This window comes from Ambystoma mexicanum, chromosome 6p (genome assembly GCF_040938575.1).
Source record: "Ambystoma mexicanum isolate Mex_15411 chromosome 6p, UKY_AmexF1_1, whole genome shotgun sequence".
In the NCBI taxonomy this organism is placed as follows: domain Eukaryota; kingdom Metazoa; phylum Chordata; class Amphibia; order Caudata; family Ambystomatidae; genus Ambystoma; species Ambystoma mexicanum.
Genome location: NC_090935.1, coordinates 1,479,071,171 through 1,479,093,040, shown reverse-complemented (window position 1 = coordinate 1,479,093,040; position 21,870 = coordinate 1,479,071,171). Strand labels below are relative to the sequence as shown.

Here is a 21,870-nt window from a genome sequence, read left to right as displayed (position 1 = left end):
TAAGAGTGTGTGCAGGTGTGATGGGTTTGGGTTAGTGAGAAAGAGAGTGGTGGTGTGAATGAATAAGTAGGGATATTGTCATGTTTTGAGGAAAACAGTGGGTGTTATACCAGTGGTGTTGAGATGGGAATATAAAGAATGTGCATTTTTAAAATATAATGAGTAGGAATAAAATAAATGTTGGTTTGAAAAGAATGCTCTAGGCTAATATATAGTAACACAACATTGTTATAATATTAGAGAGATGAATACTGTATTAACATGCGTACTTTGTAAGATGTGTGTGAAGAGTGTTCTTTTTTCAGCAGATGTGTGCGGGAATTGTCTTCTTTCCTGTAATTGTAAAAGAAAGTTAATAGGTACATATGGTAATGATCAAGTACTTTTAGTAAGAGCGTTTGTTGTTTATGAAGGTAAGAGGAGTTGTTGGAAAAAAGAGTTAATAAAGTTGTGTTATGGATGGTGTACTAAAGTATGTTAAGTATGTTCTTAGAACAATTGGAGTATGAGTAGTTGTGTTTTGGGGATTAGAAAGAACAGGGCAGAAATGGGTGTAAGAAAATGGTGCATGTGTAGGTTACTTTAGTGCTGCTGATTTTAATGAAAGAAGTGCTCTGTTTGTGGGGCAATATATTTGTAATGTGGTGCAGTGTTTTTTAAGAATAGGGAAAGTGTGGCCTAGTGGTAATGCAGTGGCAGATTGTTGTTACAGCAGCATTGTTTGGTGTAGTATAGTACAGGTTAGAAAAGAAGAGTACTTTATATGTAGGGTGAAGTGTTGTGGAACCCTTGCTCACTTTTCTTAGAGAGTCACAGCTCCACCTCACTTGCAAGGCCCAACCACGCTGAAACACGTGCCTGGGGTTACTGTCGGTACTCTTGTTCAGAAGAGAATTGCCTGGTATTTCGGGGCTGGACTGCCTTTGGGCAGGACTAAGACTGATATGTAGTGCACATTTCTCTTGTATAAAAGGATGGTTAGCTAAAGACTCTGGTTGAAACTCTAACCTGGGTTATAGGGCAGCAGCTAGACACTCCCAGGGCCCCCCTTGTTTGTGCATATTAAGTAGCTTTGGCTTTTCACCCTAAGATACTAGGGTAATCCAGACATGGAACCCTTTCTCACTGTTCTTAGAGAAGCACAGCTCCACCTCAGTGATGAGGCGCGAACAGGGTGAAACACGTGTCTGGTGTTGTTGTTGGTGCTCTTGTTCATAAGAGAATTGCTTTGCATTTTGGTGCTTGACTCACTAGGGCAGGACAAAGAGTGATATGTAGTGAACATTTCTCTACTGTGAAAGGCTGGTGAGCTAAAGTCTCTGGTTGAGACTCTAAACCGGGATATAGGATGGTAGAGAGACACTCCCATGACCTCCCTTGTTTGTGCATATTAAGTAGCTTTGGGTTTTCAGCATAGGTTACTAGGGTAATCCAGACGTGGAACACTTGCTTACTGCTCTTGGAGATGCACAGCTCCACCTCACTGATGAGGCCCAACTAGGCCGAAACACGTGTTTGGGGTTGCTGTTAGTACTCTTGTTCAGAAGAGAATTGCCTGCCATTTCGGTGCTGGACTGCCCTTGGGCAGGACAAAGACTGATATGTTGTGGACATTTCTCTTCTGTGAAAGGATGGTGAGCTAATGACTCTGGGTGAGACTCTAAACCAGGATATAGGCTGGTAGAGAGACACTCTCAGGACCGCCCCCTTGTTTGTTCATATTAAGTAGCTTTGAATTTTCAGCCTAAGTTACTAGGGTAATCCAGATGTGAAACCCTTGCTCACTGTTCTTAGAGAGGCACAGCTCCACCTCACTGACAAGGCCCAACCAGGCTGAAACATTGTGTCTCGGGTTACTGTTGGTACCCTTGTTCAGAAGAGAATTGTCTGGCATTTTGGTGCTGGACTGCCCTTGGGAAGGACTAAGACTGATATGTAGTGGATATTTCAATTCTGTGAAAGGATGGTGAGCTAAAGACTCTGGTTGAGACTCTATCACGCGTTATAGGCCAGCAGAAAGACATTTCCAGGACCTCCTTCTTTGTGCATATTAAGTAGCTTTGGCTTTTCACCCGAAGATATTTGGGTAATCCAGACATGGAACCCTTGCTCACTGTTCTTATAGAAGCACAGTTCCACCTCGCTGATGAGGCGCAACTAGGCCAAAACACGTGTGTGGGGTTTTTGTTGGTACTATTTTTTATAAGAGAATTGCTCTGCATTTTGGTGCCTTACTGACCTTGGGCAAGACAAAGACTGATATGTAGTGGACATTTCTCTTCTGTGAAAGGATGGTGAGCTGAAGACTCTGGTTCAGACTCTAACAACCCAGGATATAGGACGGTAGAGAGACACTCCCAGGACCCCCCTTTTCTGTGCATATTAAGGAGCTTTGGGTTTTCACCATAAGTTACTACGGTAATCCAGACATGGAACTCTTGCTCACTGCTCTTAGAGAGGCACAGTTCCACCTCACTGACGAGGCCCAACCAGGTCGAAACATGTGTCTATGGTTGTTGGTGGTACTCTTGTTCATAAGAGAACTGCCTGGCATTTTGGTGCTTATGAAATTCAATTAAAAAACTTCGTTAAAGGGACCTAATGGTTACAAGTAAAACAGATAAGCTCTGAAATTTGCCAGTTATGACTAAGACTAACACCCAGGACATCAAAGATGATATCACAAATGTCCTTGATGCAAAGTGTGGTTCTGTATTGTCAAGAGACAACAAAATTAGAGGGGTGGTCCCAAAATATTGTAAAGGCTTATAAAATAAATATGGTGCTATTTGACAAATCTGCACAAACGTTTCAAAAAGATTGGAGCTCTAGATATAAATGTTTTTGCAAGGTTTGGTGGGATTTTGTCAAGAGGGGGCAAAATTAGAGGGGGGTCTCAACATTTTTAGATGGCTTATAATTTGTCCGTTTGACGATTCAACAACCTAATACTACGATTCAGTATCAGGTATAGAATAAAATTAAAAAATGTCATGCAGTTTCATTGAGTGGCGTCAAAGTTATAAGCCATCCAAAAACTGTTTTTCACCAACCCTGTAATGTACAAATAAGCATAGATGCCCCTGAACATCTAAGATGTCTGCAGACACCACAGGACTGTACAGGGCTGTTCGCTGACATTGGGGAAGAAAAACACCAGTTTTTTTGGCTTTTTAAGGCCATATCCCATCCCATTCTCATCACCCCTCACCCACCCAGACATAGTTTCATTAGTTTGACAAGTGCAATGTTGTGTTTTTCAATATGATTTTTTACTGTGATGTTCACGGACACCAGCACTACGATTGTGCATGTATCCTTTACACTGCCAAGTACTTCCCTATTGTAGATTTGTGTTAAGCAATTTTCTCTATACCCATACACCCGAAGAGTCAGTATCTTTTCGCGTTCATGCATAAAATGACGCAGTATACGTTCACTCGTCTCCCAATGGGTTATGTAGAAAGCCCCACCCTGTTCTCCCAAATACTAAAGAAAGATCTAGATTCAGTGCAGTTCCCAGGAGGGTCGATGTTGGTGCAGTACATTGACGATCTGCTCATAGCCTCCCCCTCCTTGGAAGCATGCAAGGAAGACACACTGGTTCTGTTGAAAGTGCTTGCCGAAAAGGGTCACAAGGCCTCTGAAGACAAGTTACAGTTATGTCTGCCCCAAGTGCAGTACCTGGGCCATTAGATTTCTGCTGGGGAAAGACACTGGTCCCAGGATTGAAATTTTCCGTGATCCAGAAAGTTCCAAAGCCCCGGACCAAGAAACAGATGAGAGGGTTCATTGGGATGGTTAGGTACTGAAGACAATGAGATCCCGAGTTTGTAGACATCATGAAGCCCCTTCAGAACCACTAACATGATTCGATCTCCAAACCCCTGCCATTGTCCCAGGAAGCCAAAAATGCCTTAGTCACCATTAAGCAGGTGCTCGGAACAGCTCCAGCCTTAGGTCTGCTGGATTATAGCAAATCCTAATGTATTATTTCGCATTGAGCGCAATGGTTTTGCTCAAGGTGTGTTAACCCATTTACACAGTGATAAGCATCAACCTATATCCTACCATAGCGCAGCCCTGGAACCAATAGCAGTGGTGCTCCCAGCTTGTCTGCAAGCCATTGCTGATGCCCTAATGATTGCAAAAACCAACACTTTGGTCCAGGGGCATCCTGCCACTATTTCTGTCGCTCATGTGGCGTGTTGTCATTATTAAAAGGTAAAACCCAGCACCTATTAAATTCCTCCCTTACGAGGTATGAGAAGCTGCTCATCTCTGTTGCCAAGGTGACCCTAAAAAGTCGCTGCCCCGTCCTCAACCCTGCCTTGTTATTACCAACCCCTGAAGATGGGGAGCCACATGACTGCCAAGTGGTTGTAGAAACACTCCTGTCCTCTCGCACTAACCAGGTTGATACGCCCCTGTTGAACCCATGCTCTTCACAGATGGTTCGTGCACCCAGAGCCTGGAGAATTGGTTTCTGGGTATGCACACCTCACTCAGTCCTAAAAGCCTACAGACTGCCCACAGCCATATCTGCACAAGAAGCATAGCTTGTGGCCCTCACACGTGCATCTGCATTGGAACAGGTTAAATTAGTAATGATCTGCACCGACTCCAGGTACGGCCACAGGGTGGTCCACGACTTTGGTGTCCTCTGGAAACAGTATAGATATTTGACCTCCACTGGTACCCCAATCCAGAATGGAGGATATGTGGCAGCTCTATTAGACACATTGCTCCTCCCTCCTGCAACAGCTATAGTACAATGCTGAGTGCACGACCCCTCACAGTCCTTACCGCTCTAGGTAATGATTTAGTGGATGGTGCAGCTTGCTTAGCGGCCCTCAGAGGGCATCTGGCTCGTAATGAATATCTTGTTTGTGTTGCAGTTCCACAGTCACCTACTTCTTCACTTGACAGTCTGGCGATCCTCCAAGATCAAGCTCCGGAGACTGAGAAGGTGACATGGATTCAGCGAAGGTATCACCTGTTAGCACCCTAGGCACTACTCCCTTACATGGTCCACGAAACCCATGGCATTCAGGTACAAATGGCAATCTCCATCACTCCTTTCCTGGGCAAACTCCTGGAAAAGCTGTCAGGACCGGATATTACAGGGTTTAGCTTCTCTGGCCCACAACTACTGTCAAAATTGCCTAACATGTTTATCGTAAAATGTCGGGAGAGAGATGCCTACGAAGCTATCTGCACATCCAGTACCGGGCGGTCAATTTTTACACAGGCAGATAGAATGTATACAGCTCCCCACCTGCATTACTTATTTGTATTGCCTTGTATTAGTGCATTTGTTTTCTGGTTGGAAGATGCGTATCCGTGCAGAAAAGCGAATGCTATCACGGTTGCCAAGAAACTGCTTGCTGAGTTTATCCCCCGATTAGGATTGCCCTTCTGCATAGACAGCAATAGGGGTACCCACTTCAGAGGTGAGGGTATTAGAGAAGTCTATAAAGTGCCATGAATAGCACAGCAGTTTCATTGTGCTTATACCCATGTTCTAGCATGCATGTAGAACACTGCAATGGCGACCTTCAGTTAAGATTGTCCAAGGTATGCAGAGAAACCGGGCTGAAATGGCCCCATGCACTGTCTCTTGTATTGCTAGCCATGCGAAATAACCCACAATGCAAACATAGATTGGCAGCTCAAAAAATCTTCACAGGTCACTCCATGAAAATGGGAACTCCCCCACCTGCAGTTCACTAAGCACAGAGCTTAACGGTAGAGGATGACACATTGATTCATTACTGTTGTACATTGATTAAAACTGTTCAATCTCTCTGCGCACAGGTCAGTGAGGCCCAGTCAGACCCAGCCTCGGGACAGTGCCCTCCTCTGCAGCTGGGTCCTGGTGAAAATTCACCAGAGAAAATCATCGCTCCAGCTGAGGTGGCGTACCCCCCCCTCCCAAGTCTTGCTCACCAGGAAATCTACGATGAAATGAGATGGGATCGGTCTGTATCCATGCTTCCCATTGCTGCAAATTTCCTGTGCCAATCCGATGATAACATCACCACCGAGACTGACGATCTACCTCGGACAAGTTCTGCCACTGTCGATACCACTGACTCTGCCGTCTGTGATGCCTCCAGCCCACTGCAAGTCTCATCCAGTGTTTCTGTACCACCACGACCTGTATCGAAGGGCAAGCGCCAGACCCTCCATCAACCAATACGTTCACGTGCTGAGACAAAACCTGCAACTGCTGAGTCTTTTCACCACTGTACGGGCACTGCAGGAGCTGCTGCTAAAACTCCTTCTGCAGATGGTCTCAGTCCCTTAGGGAACCACACCGATCCAAGTTCCCCTACTGGCCCATTCCCTACAGAGTCTGACACATTTGCATCTCACTGCAATCTGGAAGAAGAATATCATAAGTTCCAAAGTTTTGAGCAAAGTGGTGACTGATCAAGTTACTCACCACTGGATCTAACTTACCAGCCGTGATGAATCCGCTGAGCGAGGTGGCCCCTAAACCAAGAGTAGATGTCATTGCTGCTATATCCCCGCCATCTATGAGTGGTTGCCCCTGCAGCTATCACTTGGTTGTTTTCATCTTCGTGGCCATGACCCTCCTGTTTGTCTGGCTCTTACGAATGCTGTAGTACACGTACCAATAGAACGAGCTTGGAACTTTGGAACATTGGGACTTTGGAACATTTTGACTTGGAATATTTGAACTTGGAACTTTTGGCTTTTGCATCAGTCTCAGTAACTACCTCACTACCTGGAGTGAAAGGACTGGCTGAGGCCTCGTTTTCCACCTACCCACTGCAAACCTGACTCTGACCGACTGAGTTGAATAGCATCAAGTTACCACAGACTTTTGCCCTGAGAAATTCCTAACGCCTCCCCGAGGCCACCATGTCTGGAGATCTTTCGGTCATTGTAGTCATAGTAAGATTAATACTTATCTCCTGTGTCATTTGGTCTGATTCTTTTTGCACTTCTTGTCATGAAAATGAGGGTTCCACTGCGCATCCATAGACCCACAGCGCAGACACCTATTTGTACTTTTCCTGGCAGTATGCCTGCATTTTCCACCCTACTGACTGTTGGGTGTGAGCCCACATGTCTGGCCAGTTTCTCATTGCCCACATTCCTTTTCAGTGGGGAGACCTCTGCCTGAACCTGAAGTTAACCACCCAGTCCTCCAACCCCAGACCCTGCCGGGACACCCAGTCACACATGAGGTTCAAGGGGCAGCCAGAACACCCCAGCCCAGACCAGGTACAAGCCAAACCTGCAGCGCTCCTCCTGTCCTCTATAGCATCTTGCTTCGTATGCAACACAAATCCAGGGCCCCTGAACATGGTAACAAGCGAATGTCAGCATTACATGTTCACCTGCTCTAGTGTAGTAATTAACAATGTTACGTTTTTTTTTTACCCACACATTCACACAATCCGTGTACAAAACATACTCCGGAACATGCATCATTCGCGGGGATAAGGCATATGCATGGTTGCCCATATATTGGGGGTAGCTGTTACCTGGGTTTTATCCTGCCAGCAGTACGCCACCACCCTACTTTTTCCGCTCTACTGGGAGTCCTTTGTTACGGGTGTGGGGTACCTGATACTAGCCCTTGAAGTTAAAATAAACCAAGACCGATTTACTAAACTATCCAGGTTATTGGAAAACATTGCCAATGCCACCACTGCTTGCCTGTCATTGCTGTCATGGGAACATCGGTCCATCCGCACACTGGTATGATATGATATGATATGGCATTTATAATGCTCCAGAATATACCTCATGGTACTCCAGAACCATGTGGCCCTAGATATTATATTAGCCTCCCAGGGGGTCCGACGCAGTCATAAAAAGTGAGTGCTGTACCTTTACACCAGATTAAACCAGCAATATCACAACATCAACACGCATATACATAATACTGTAACATGCCTACATAGTCGAATAGTATGATGAATGCCGAGCAGGTCTCAACACATGGAGGGAGTAAACCCGGGCCTACTGATGGCGACCTCCTACTAGATTAGGAATGCTTTCTGGGCTAGACTGCAAGGGGCGCACTAAAGCCGGCCCGCCCCGCACACTAACAGGGGCCATGTAGGCAGCAGGTTGCCCAACCTGGGCAAGGTATGTATATGAACGGATACCATACTGGAAAGGGACCGTGAGTGTCGTACAGCACCCGAGCTGGATATAGACACAGAGACCCCTAACACCCCACCTGATTAGAAATATGGAATTTGCATCTCACTTCAAGCCATGAATGCCAACTAACCGACCCCCTAACAACTTCACTCTCTGCATACACCTCTCAAATTCTAACAAAACACAACCACAAACTTACAACACAGCAATCCGCACAAACTTCACCACATTGCAGCAACAAACAAAGCACACATAGACCCGCACAACAGCACACAACGCCCTCCGACAGTATAACACCACAAGCCCAGCCAACGGAATTCCAAGTTGAGGCCGCCAACAGCACATCACTGCTCTCTTGCATTTCTCCAGCTCGTCCCCACTAACTCCCCCCACCCCTCCTTTCTTTCAGAACTGCCACGGCGCCAGGAGACCACTCCGGTGGTGATAGTGCACGGTACAAATATCCTTTAACATTATCATAGCAGAGATGAGTCTACCTGGTCCTTTGGATCATGGATTGTAGGATTATTGAGGCCACTAGGAGCATCTATTGGGCACATTCTGCACATATCTGTGGTCATATGTAAATGCTTCTGTCAATGTCTGACCAGCACCTGTTGTGATGGTTCACCAACTGCTCAAGTAATTTACTGCCATGTGGCTGAAGATACATTTTGTTATAACATGCCTGGGTGTGAAGTATGCACTATTAAAAATGTCTAATGGGACTGGAGTGAAGGTCTCATACGAGGGGACTGTGGAGGAGAAAATTAATAAGTCATGATCATATAAGTACCCCCATATTACCCCACAATTGTGTGACAGTTTAGTCTGTTTGCCATGTGCACCATGTTTAACCGACTATCGCTAGTCTGCAATAAAGGTAGACAGTACACCGCACTGCGCATGTCACCCAAAGTACATACCCATAGTACATTGTTTCGCACACCGCTTGCTTTCACTGTTCACACTTCTGACACACATACATTTTGGCAAAGCAAAGCGCGGCCCCTGCTCTCGCCTTTTAGTGAAAGGCAGCTTTAGCTGGCAGATGTCAAATTACTAGACCTCTCGCCTACCTCGAGGCGAGTGTGAAGCTTTAGGGAGTATATTCACCTTGAAGAAATGCCTTGCACTGTGATTCTTTCAATGATAATACTAACAATCACTGCAGAGTGCAGCTGGCATCAAAAGACTGTACATTGAGGGTTTGTCTTGGTTAGCAATTAAAGTTGCAAGGTGCGACCTTGCCAGGCTAAGACCACCCCCGTCCATTGAAACTCATTATTCCTGTGGGTATAAGAGATTTGGACCCAGGAGGCCAGGTTGTTCACTTGCGCCGAAGTCTCACGTTGCCATTGGTTTTGTTTGCTTACTGCTTAATTAATAAAGTGTTCATGAATCTCCCGGAATCATGTGGGGTCGTTATTGTCCCGTACAATAGGAATGTAAAAAACTAAAAAAAACACTTAAAAGCCTTTCTAACCTCAAACACAATGCCCTAGTGAACATTTCGCTCAAAATATCTCTGCACACTCAGTAAATATGAATCAACTATAAGGAAGACAAAATGGAATACATAACAAGAAGAATTGCTCTCATAGAAGCTGCAATCATCAGAAACTCCCTCTGAGAAATATGGGGAAAGCATAAAACAAATATGATATGATATGATATGGCATTTATAACACGCCTATACACAAGTGTTTCAAGGCTCGACGAAGCAAGGGAGGGGAAACAGAATGAAGACAGACAACGATCCTACTAGCTCAGGTGACATTGAGATCATGCAAGTGCAGGGGAGGGGGGAAGGGGAAAAGGCAGGGGGAAAGTGCAGTCACCCTAGTCATCATGCAGTGCAGTACATAGGATGACTAAAATAAATAAGAAAATAAATAAAAGTGCAGCCAGCTGGTGGCAAGTGCAAGGGTAAGAGCCGACATAAGGGGTCAAGTGCTATTAGGGGCTGTAGGGATACAGAAACAGGCCCAGGGTGCAAGGGTTGCCAGGGGGCAGTGCAGGTGTGCAACTGGCGGGTAGGGGACCTGGGTCTGAGATCAGAAGGTAGCCAGGTAACCAGTGCAGTTTCCGATTCAGCCAGGAGATTAGCAGGGAGAGGAGGCGAGAAAGCAGAAGCAAATAGGAAGGTCTTGAGGTGCTTCCGGAACCGGAGATGGTTCTCCTCAAGTTTCAAAGAGGCAGGGAGGCTGTTCCAGAGAGAGGCCCCAGCAGAAGAAAGAGATCTACCACCAACTTGCTGCTTGGAAAAGCGACTGACCCAGAGGGAGTTGGAGGCGGATGAGCAAAGAGCTCGAGAGATATTTAGGAAGAAAGAGTTGAAGTTATTGAGGTCCAAGGCCCCCAGAAAACCTTGTGGACAATGCAGAGGGTTTTGAACTTAATACTCACCACCACTGGGAGCCAGTGCAGAGATTTCAGTCCTGGAGAGGTACGATCCCTGGGCTTGAGGCCAAGGACAAGTCTTGCAGTCCTGTTTTGGATGAGTTGCAGAGGGAGGAGAGTAGAAGCAGGCAGATTTAGAAAGAAGCTGTTGCAGTAGTCCAGCCTAGAGAGAACCAGAGCTCTGGAGACAGCGAGCTTCTGGGGGAAGGAGAGGAAAGGAAGCATTCCTCTGAGGAGATGCAGCTGGTAGTGTGACTTCTTAGAGACGTCAGAGATGTGAGGAGAGAAGACAAGTGTGGAGTCAAAGATGACCCCGAGGTTTTTAGCCTCACAGGTGGGAGCAGGAAGAGGGCCGAGAGAGGCTGGCCAGAGAGTGACAGGAAAGGAGGGAGCAAGTGGGCAGATGAGGTGAATCTCAGTCTTACTGGCATTAAGGCAGAGATCATTGGCGGCACACCACTCCTGGATGGCAGACAGACAGTCAGAGATGAGAGAAGGAGAAGAGGTGGTGCAAGGGAACCTAAAAATGTGTTGAGTGTCATCCTCCTAGCACTGAAAGTTGGGGAAGAGAGTAGCAATGTGGTAGGCAAGCAGAGCCAGGTAATGGTTGAACAGCCAGGGAGAGAGGTTAGATCCCTGAGGAACACCACATGTAGAGATAGGGAGAGAGGAGAGGAAGGACCAAAGTTGGACAAGGGAGGGTCGATCAGAGAGGAAGGAGGTCAGCCAAGCCAGGGCCTGATCAGTGATGCCCAAGTTATCATAGAGATGGTTAAGCAGGATGGCATGGTTGACCATGTCAAAGGCAGAAAAGAGATCAAGTAAGATGAGGACACAGGGGGTGTTGGAATCCAGGTTGGAGAGCAGGTCTTCACAGATGTTCAGGAGAAGAGTTTCCGTGCCTCAGGCAGTTCTGAAGCCAGACTGATGGTCATGGAGACATCCAAAAGATTCAGTGTGAAGATCAAGCTGGGAGATTGACAGCTTTTCCAGGAGTTTGCCCAGGAAAGGAGTGATGGAGATTGGACGATAGTTAGCCGGGCAGGAAGGGTCGGCAGAGGGTTTCTTAAGAAGAGGATGCACAAGAAAGTGCTTCAGGAGGGAGAGGAAGGCTCCAGTGGTGAAGGAGTGGTTGCAGAAATCAGCCAGAGCAGGAGCGAGGGTGTCAATGTGGTCCTTAATGGTTTTAGAGGAACAGGGGTGGTCCTGTTCTGATGAGACTTTCATAGATCGGACTTGTCTAGAAACCTTGTATGGGGAGAACAGGGGATAGGCAGAGAAGGAGGGGGGAGAGGTGGCCAAAGAAGGGCCATCGGAAGAGCAGGGAGTAGAGGGAGGAGGGGGAGAGTAAGAGAGAGGAAAGGATGTCCTGAGTTTTAGAGATGAAATGAGAAGCCAGGGCCGCGCAGAGGACCTGGGAGGGGACAGGAGAGGTAGAGAGTGCAGCGGGATTGACCAGCTCCTTGCAGATTTTAAAGAGTTTGGCTGAGTTGTTAGATGCGCGGAGATGCAGGCTTGGATGTGGGCTCTCTTCTTGGTGCGGACACAGAACAGGTATTGCCTTTGGAGAAGGCGGCAGGCCAGTTTGTCAGAGGATGTACCGGAAGCATGCCATTTCATCTCAGCCACCCTGCACTTGCGTTTAAGGGTGACAAGGTCTGAGTCATACCAAGAGTTGCACTTGGCTTTGGGATTCAAGTGAATCCTCATGACAGGGGCAAGAGCATCGAGAGTATCAGATATAGCAGAGTGGAGCATGGAAAGGGCTGTGACAGGGTGTGAGGCAACCAAACGGGGATGGGGGTGAGAAAGCGGCAGTGAAAGCCTCAACTGACACACGCTTCATGGGTCAGATAACCAAGAAGGTAGGTGGCGGTGCTGGAGTTGGTTTGACCTGAGGGGTAGAGAGGGTGAGATGGGAGGAAAGGAGAAAGTGATCACTCCAGGAGAGAAGAGTGGTGAGAGGGGAAGAAAGGAGAAGGTCTGAAGAGATCAGAACATCCAGAGTATGCCCTGCAGTGTGAGTCGGGCCAGAGGGGAGGATAGAGAGTGAGACAGAGTTGCAGGGGTCACGAAGAAGGGTCCAGTGGAGGACAGAAAGCATCCACGTGGATGTTGAAGTCTCCAAGAAGGAGGAGTTGAGTGGTTGAGACCAGGAGGAAAGAGGAGAGGTCCGCCCACTCAGAGAGGAAGGAGGAGATCTGACCAGGTGGCCGATAGATGGTAGCCACAGTAAAGGAATAGCCAGGAGAGAGAGAGATGATATAAACATAATATAGCAATTCATAATGTTTAAATATGGATAGACTTCTTTGGAATCCTATGAAATAACATTCCCACTGAAACCCTTACAGCAGGTCATAAACATGTCCTGAAACAACTGAATCTCCAGTAGGGAATCAAAGGCTAGCAAAACTCTAGAGGCAAATTTGTAACAATCAATGAATTAAAAGAACTTGTGTTGCTCAGATACAATATTAAACAAAATGCTCATGCCCAATTCAAAAAGCTCTAGTGAAACAACTTTTCAACATCATTCTACAATCTGGGCACTCCACACACACTTGGTCTGATGGGCTCATCACACCCCTATCCATAACCATGGTGAATACCTGGATACAAACAACTATGTGGGGATCTGTGCGAACAGTATACTCAGCAAACTACGCTGTATCCTCATATATCTAACAAACTGAACTTTTTAATCAACAGTAACATTTTACATGAGAGTTTAATAGGACTCCTACCCAGAAACCAAACCACAGATAGCTTCAATGTGTAGTGTTTGTTCATAAAATATGTAAAGTACAAAAAGAGGGATTGAACATTAGCTTGCCTTAATTGATTCAACGTTAAGTGGCTATATGAGATGTGCCCCTTCATGGCACAGGATGAGTGTGAGTTGTAGTAGGAGCGTTAGTGACTAATCACTATGTGTACTGAAATGCCCTCCTGCGGGATACTTCAGGACCACAGACTTTCATCCCTCAGACTCTACCAGACCAGAGTAGATAAAAGATGCTCTGTCTTGAGAGGCAGGCTTTGCAAATAATTGCCAAATTCTATTCATGACAGCAGACGTGTTTCTAATGGCAGGCCCCTTTTGAAGCCGTGCTGTTCAAGTTGGTGTTAATTATGGGTTCCAGCAGAGTTAAGATCAGCGAGTAGAGGCAATTTATTTCACAGGACCATGAATAAATGTTCCAATTGAATGACCTAAATTACTGAAAATCAATACAGAGGACCTCCTCCTTTTACCTGTACCATACACTTGGCTGTCAGCCTGGCCCACCCAGAAACCCGTGAACCATGTGTTGCACCTTGTTCCCTCTCGCCTACCCCGTGTCCCACAGGAGACCCTGTTTCACCACTTTTTTGGGCACACTTCTACCAGTGGGTACACCCATAATATAAGCACACTTATAGAGTCGTAATTATTGTGTCCAGTTTTTCACACAAGCTCGACATACATTTGGAGACTGTCATGGGGGCACCCACAACCCCCCTCACACACACACTTATCTTGAGAGGTCTCGGAACTGTTTAAGTAGTAGTGTTTAACCTAAGGAACTGAAACGGACAGACCGTTACCTGGCCAATAGTCGTCCCATCAATGCCAAATGCATAAACATATTCAGAAGAGAAAGCCCCCCTTGAAAGGCTAGCAATGATGTCAGCTACACTGACATGCAAAAAGGGGATTGTTCTGTATTGAGCAATAGCAAGCCAGACGTTTGTGATAACCGTTCTTTGTCCAAGTTACAAGCTAACAACGTTTATTAACACTTCTCAAAAAGAATACAATACAGTAGTGTAAATAAAAAAATATATTTCAGGCCTGCATCATTTTGCATTCTTGGACTTCTAGTTTTCCATTCACTAACTGAAAATAAAGCAAAACCGATAATGTTGTGGCTAAGCATGTTTCTCTAAGAATTGACACATTGCAAGGTTACTATGTTATGAAATTTGTATTTTGCAAATACAATTATCAGAGCACTCAAGTCACCATGACATGTGTGAGAAGACCATCCAGTCCTGTGTTTTCCCCTTTGGATTCTGGGATTTGAATTCCTCCCCCTGCCCACTTATAATTTAGGAAAAGTGTAAGTATTCCAAGCAAACACAGAACTGGATGGCTTTCTTATATATGGCCATGGGACACTTTAGAGCTCTGCTTTGTAAGGAGTATTAATGTGGGCCTTGAACGACTACATTTAAATATGTGTACCAAGTGCAGCATGAAGGCATGTGTACAAGTGCATAGACTTCACTGTTTAACCAGTGTATGATCCTAGGCAAATCATTGAATATTGTCTATTAAAGAGCAACATTCATGTCCTCCCCTTTCTCTGCCAGTCACCAAAGTACTGCCCCACAGAAGAATGAGTTCACTGCTTTTCCATGCCCCGTTATGCTATTGCTTGTGTAGCACACTGTCTACCATTTTCACTATTTATTGGAATTTCAGGATCTGCAGGAGGTTGGATACGGGGCTAACTTTGGAGCAGGACAAGATTGCTTTCGAGCAATGTGTTTGTTTGCAGACATAAGAAAATAGGGCCCTCTGTAGTGTATAGATTTATTTATTTTGTGAGTTGTCTGGAGCATTAGATAATTTGTGCTCCAGGTTTATTTATGATTTATTTATTTATTTATTTTCTTATATCACACCACATGCCCATGAGCCTCAGGGCACACAAACTTAAAAGTAACGTTACAGTTTCTGTGGTGAGCTAGTATACTAGACAAGCAGAACATGCCTTCTTTTGGTGTGCATTCCATTGTGCAACCTGTGTTTTATCTGTGGGGGGTGTTGGGACTTTGGATGAGTGATTGGTTATGGTGGATAGAGAATGACTTTCAAGTGTTTACCCATGTCATATCTTGCCAAAGAGACCACCTATAACTGGGGACCACCTTTTTCACTTTGACTTCATCACAGTTGGTAACATTTATTTGCTTACATCAATGCCTTGTTATGCCAGATGTCATTTTAGGCTAACTCTTGCTAAATTAGGTGGCATTAAGCTATGGCAAAAGAAAGGTGGTGCTCACAGTTTCTAGGAGGTTTCCCAGGACCTCCCTAACGACTGTCCACTGACCTCTCAGACACTCCAATTGTAGCACGCATGCCCCTTGCCAGCAACTAGTCAAGTCCTGGTTTTAAGTTTGTATTATGCTACTTTTAGTCCTGGATTTATAATATGGCAATCCGGGTCTGCAGGTCCCAGAATGCAAAGTTAAAGCCACGACTGAACTAGCATTTCCCAAATGGAATGAGGTATGTTGGGAAGCATGGCAGCACTCAGTTCTGCAGGGATAATGGTATAATGAAGCTGGATTTGGGCCATCAACTAGCAACTAACAAAGGCAAGCAGGCACCACGTGCTAAGCACCAGTGAAACGAAGGAACAGAGGAGAAACGCACAGTGAGGCCAATGGCCAGAGTTCTGATGGGCCAGATGAGCCGAGAACCAGAGGACAGTGATCTGCCAAGGACCAAAAGGGTGACTAACTAGAGGAGAATAACTCACAGGGAGAAAAAAAACGGAGGCGAGACAGGCCAGAGGATCAACTCACAAGGGCGTAGCTGCCCAGTGATCCCGTGTCACGCATGATACCATGCGCCAGTACTAGAATTTCACTTGCATGCTGGTACTTGAAGACCCACACCGATCACGAGGAGAGAAATGACAGTCAAAAATTCAACGGCAAAAGCCCAGACTGGCACAGATTGTCACACGTGACGTGGAGCTACCTGGCAACTATGCCAGGGAGCCAAGGGACAGAGGGGAGACAGACTCAAGAAGTCAAGGACCAAAGGAGAGCAACTCACCAAGGAGCCAAGGACCAGATGAACGACAGATCAGAGATGCCAATGATATACAGTGGTGCAGTCTCGCATGACACTAGTAGGTCAAAGAGAAGTAGAAAAGGAAACGTATAAATTGGCACATGTAAAAGCTATGATTTAAGAACTTGGCCAATTTAGCGTCATGCCATAATTTGAGATCAGGGAAACTAACGCTAGCATAATATCAAGTGGAGTAGGAGGCATACGATTAAACCATACAAACTACTAATTCAAGTGCTGCACCCACAATACTTCAGTGTGATTTAGTTCATTCATTTCAATCAAGGGGACATGATGTGTGTATCATGCTGGCGATCCACTCATGTATCATTGAATGGCCTTCAGAGTGAACCTGTGCATGTTTTCCCCACAGCGCCAAACGCAAAGTTCCTTGCTAGCATCTCGCCCCTTCTCAGCCAGGCAAAATGATCATACCCTGCAGATGAAGAGGTCATTGAAGGGACTTTCAAGCAGTTTAGGAAATAAAATAAACTTGGACCATTTGATCATTTGGTATTCATTTCTAAGGCCCAGTTTATGGAAACCGAAAAGTGAATGCAGTTTTTAGTGAGAGAAAAACAGTGCAACAGAAAAGACATTCTTAGGAAAAACATGGCTATATGTGTTTAACCAGAAGGACGGTCTTAGCTGAGGCTCCAAAACCTGAGCAATCTTGATCCCAACTAGAACAACAAATCCACATACCTATATCACTTATAAAAAAAATGTCAATTTTCATTAAAACGAAATCAAAGGAAAGGAAGCCTGTAGGCCTATCAGTACTTCCTGTCAGTAGATTACAAAGAAAACGGAATCTAGAAGAAAAAATGGTAGCAGTCTGTATTTTTAAGCATAAGGGTGGTACGGCTTTACGTACTCCTTGTAAGAGGGGGGTGGTGGTAAAATGAGGGTTCAAAAACAAAGAAAGGCAGTGTTTTCATAAAACGGGGACGAGCACGGGTACAACTTTAGACTGGGAGTGCCACCTTCTGGCTGAATTCATAAGGGCAATTGAACTGTGTCACTAGAGGGCGGAGCCCAGCCTAGAAGTCGGGCACACATGTGTATTTCTTACCCGCACCAGGCGGCCTCCGAGTCTCCTGAAGAGAGAGAAGCCTTCGCCTGTCCATGGCTCTCCGGGCTCTTGCTCCACCCCCTCTATGGGTTTCTAGCGACACGTATTTCTTATCTGCCTTGTCTGCTGCGACGGCAAATGCATCACAATGGAGCAAAGGGATTTTCTGAACTGGCTCCCGCTGTGCAGTGTTGGAAGACGCAGCACAAACGCTACATTGAGTGACGTTTCAGGTTGAACGCTCTGCTATTCTATTCAAATACACAAAAGACTTTGTAACACCGTCATAAATCATACAATCAGTGACGCCAACCGATATTTCAATTCACGATGGACTTGTTAGTTTTCGGATTTTAGAAACTAACGTGGAAAAGTTTCATAACCGTATGCACATACCATAAAAGAGCCTAACTTCGTAAGATTGACATTAATGAGGCCTATCAATAGGAATGAAAGATTGAGTTCATTCTTTCCGAAGTACCTTTACTATAAATCCGAAATGTTCACAATCCCCGCAGTGGCAGATTTAAGGCAAAGGGCCCAGTGGGCAGCGCCTAACAAAGGGCCCAAGGTGGACGGTTCATGGAGGCGGTTTCAGGAGGCGGGTTTAGGGTGGGCAGAGTTATTTGTGGTCACAAGTGCACAATGGCAAACTTTACAGACAAAGGCTGTTTTATATAAAGTTGTCTTTAATTCAGTTACCTAGCGGTTAAGACTAACTGGAAACATCCGGACCTCACCAGCACTTCAGGCTTAGCTATCAGTGGTAATATTGGAGGATGAAGCCGGAAGCTAATGTTGGAGGACCCCAAAGACTCCTTTAAGACTCACATTTAAAGAACTTCTTAGTATATCTACTGTCATTAATTAATCTGAGATTTTTCACATGAAACGGGCAGTGTAGTGCATGGTTATGGCTTGGCAACTATGCAGTGATAGGAGGTAACCTTACTATTGTTATCGAAGGCCCCCATTCCTTTTCTTTATTAGTGCCATGTTCAGTGCTCATCCAGTCCATAGACAGAAGACTGATGTCAGTGGGGCACCTCCTGCAGACAAATCTTCACTCAATATCGGAGAGCATTCCTCCACAGAGAGAGCATGGCACAAATGAGCATGGAAGCCAAACTATGCCCTCACAGATGCCTCATGCTCTGTGTTTGGAAGCCTCACACTGACGACTGAGTCAACTCAAGGCTCCATTGGTAGATCAAAACAAAGGAATCCCACAAAAATCCTACAAAAGAAAACAGCACTAACAGTGACACAAACCCCATAGAATTGCAGCAAGGGGTCCTCAATGTTATTCCTTGCTTTGACTAGTGGAGGAGTAAGTTATGGAAGCTAATTTCATTAGAGCCCCAAAGGGAGTGAATGAGAACACTATTTTCAGGCAAACAGCAACAAAAACAGTTTGTGCTGCATTCCTATTACTTTTCACAAAGTGATGTGAAGCCAATTGTGTGTGCCGCCTGGGACTGTGAAACCAGAGGATTCAGAAATGTGGGCTGCAGATACTCTCTAAATGTAGCTGTATGCTCCGACATGTACTGGTCATGTCAAAAGATACTTTCCGTGGATGTCCAGCCTTCCTCCCATATGGGGGGCAGGGGAGAGAGACATTTGATGTTCATTTAATCAAAGGGATTTAAGATTGTATTCGGGTTCTTATGAAATATATGCAGCTTCCTACAAATCTACCCCTGCCTATTGCAAGATAACATCTGGTAGCAACTCTCTAAATCCACACTGTTACGGAAAACCACTTTCATTAACAATGTATGTTCCTTCTGACAACTTATGACGCAGGACAGGATTTCTAATGGGTAAACTTAATTACACCAAATCTTGCTATTCCTCGTCACAGGCTCCCCTGACAATGTGAGGGTGAGCCTTCAACCCAGAGAGAGACAGGCACATACATTAAAAAACAAGCATTGTCAATGGCACCAGTTTTGGCATTCATGTAGGGCTGGGAAAGGCACTTGCCAGCACTGCACTGTCGTAGTGTTATTAACTGGCCATTGATGGTAGCAGGTGCAAAATGATGCGAGTACCTGGGCACCTAATAGCAGTGTCTGGCAAATGCCAAATACTTATACACACGCCAAAACCGTTGGCTTTGCCCTTGCTTGTTTTTAACAGTCAAGAACACATAGTACTTATAAATGGAGGGTCTGAAGGCTGACTTGGTTTAGACATTTTTATTACACCAGTAATGTGTTTACTGGATGAGCCAATCAAGTCACTAACTTTCATAAGACAGCTTTGAAAAATACAGGCACTCACTTCCAGTGAAATCTTTGATGGTGGCAAGGCTTTAAGGGAGCTGAAAGAGTTCCCACAAGGAGGTGTTTTGAGCTGAGAGGGGCAGGAACTGGATGGGAATGGCCAAACAGATCAGCATGCTGATGGGAAGTCAATCAGGGACGTCATTTGGGGGTGGTCAGAGGTCGCAAGTGCGACCTCTGAGGTCTACCTTGCGACCTCTAAAAAAAAAAAAAGGTTTTATTTATTTTATTTTTGCAATGCAAGCCCCTGGGCTGTGGCCAGCACCATGTGGCTCTTTAATTCTGGAGTGGCTAGATTTCTTGTTCAGGCCCCTTAAAAAGAAGAAAAATAAGAACAGGAGTGCCACAAGTCTAACACTTTCAGCACTGAACCTAAATAAGAAGTAATAGGAATGCCAAAACATTTCTCTTTCTGGAATTCTATACAATAATTGCGAGACTCATTAAAGGTTTATTTCAGGCACACTTCAGGGGTGAGTCATTGATTGAGTCTGTTCTTAAACGCCTCAACTCAGTCTTTCATCCTTCTGTGGTCGATAAATGGGTACCAACACAGGTTGGGTGATATTGGGTGTATATTTCTTCTATGTAAAGTGCTTAAGCGTAACTGCTATATAATAACACATCATTATCATTTGGTCATGGACGTCTGCTTGCATTCACAGTAATTTGGTAATATGGGCCTATACACACTGATCTTAACAATACATATGGCAATTCATTCTTGTATGAAATGTACATCACATTATAGTGATATCGTAACCATATTTTTCGTAGTGTACAATGCTATGTGATGCCACTTCCTGTTTTGTCAACGGGTGAAAGGTTGTGTTCCATCGCTTCACGCGATATCACTTGGGGGTGGGGTCAAATGACATCACTTCCTGTGATGTCATCAGGGGGTCAAGGGTTGTGTGATGTCACTTCCGCTACCCGAGGCATTTTGGTGACATGACGTCCCTGAAGTCAATGGGTGGACAAATAATCAAACAACACCTTCAAGCTGTGTGTCCCTTCTCATTTGCCATTTCTCCCTATCTGTACTACCATGCAATAATATAGGCTTATAGGTGGCTTTGCCACCTAATAGCCCAAACGAAAAGGGAAAACGTGTCTTTCTTTTTAAACAAAACTACCCGACACCGTTGACCAGACATCAGTCAGTTGTATGTTTAGATTTGTACAATTTGTACATGAGCAGAAAATGCTGCCCAAAACGTATTGCTGAAAACTGCATTCATTGCTCAGTCCGTGCTAAAGGCACGGCCTGGGCCAACACACGCGGGGCCCCATGAGCGCTGGCTGCTGTCTGTCTGTGCAAATAAATGGGAAGGAAGGGGAGAGATGCCCACTTGCCGTTTTTCTGCCTGGCGACCGCAAAATCCGCCCCTAAATCCCTGCTTGCCTACAGTTGATAATCTATGTGTCTTCGCGGGGTAATCGTCTATGTGCCCATCCAAAATTCATATCGCCTTTGACAAGATACATGTTATGCTTTGTTCTGTTTCTAAAGCGTTTATCTGCCTTTGCTATGGGGCCATTTAACAGCACTATATATGAAAGAAAAAGCTGTTCCCTAAGTGAGGAAACGGGTGTAGTCCAATGTAAGAATAATGTTTCTTCACTTAATACAATTCAAACAAACCGTTTGCAGCTCTGCAAGGCTGTGGAATTGCAGTGAACCCTTGCCTAGTTGTTGCATAACAAACAACTGCGCATAATTACATTTTAGGGATCCAGTAACTGCATTTAAACAATATTGTAAGGTGTCTATATTCCTATTGTGCTCCAATCAAACAACGTGTATTTCAAAAGAATAGAAAGGGTAATTCCAGAAAACAAACTGCCCAGTCACAGTGACACCTGCTGGCCACATCTAGATGTTCCCCTCCGGTTTAGAGCAACTGAGCAAGTGCATCAGTACAGGAAATGCTTGCATGGTTGCTCCATGTGAGATAAATGTTACGGCCTTCTAGGGCCGCACTATTTTTTACATAACTTTATTAGCAAGACCGACAGCTCTGAATGATACACTCACTTTCCCCTTGGTTACAATCATGCGATTGGAGACACACCATAACATTTACGGTGTTTGG

The 21,870-nt window shown here is 45.2% G+C and overlaps 1 protein-coding gene across 2 annotated transcripts in view; it reads right to left on the bottom strand.

Moving 5' to 3' along the window:
• The window catches only part of LOC138510562 (cytospin-A-like), a 1,126,527-nt gene extending 1,108,827 nt beyond the window's left edge, over nt 1–17,700 (bottom strand). Inside the window, exon 1 of one of the 2 annotated variants that reach the window (XM_069626319.1) lies at nt 17,484–17,700. In XM_069626319.1, coding sequence (XP_069482420.1) covers nt 17,484–17,538 — 55 coding nt within the window. In that variant the 5' untranslated portion in view covers nt 17,539–17,700. The remainder of the gene's footprint in view (nt 1–17,483) is intronic. The other variant, XM_069626320.1, reaches the window with a different exon arrangement.
• Nucleotides 17,701–21,870: the final 4,170 nt, after the last annotated feature.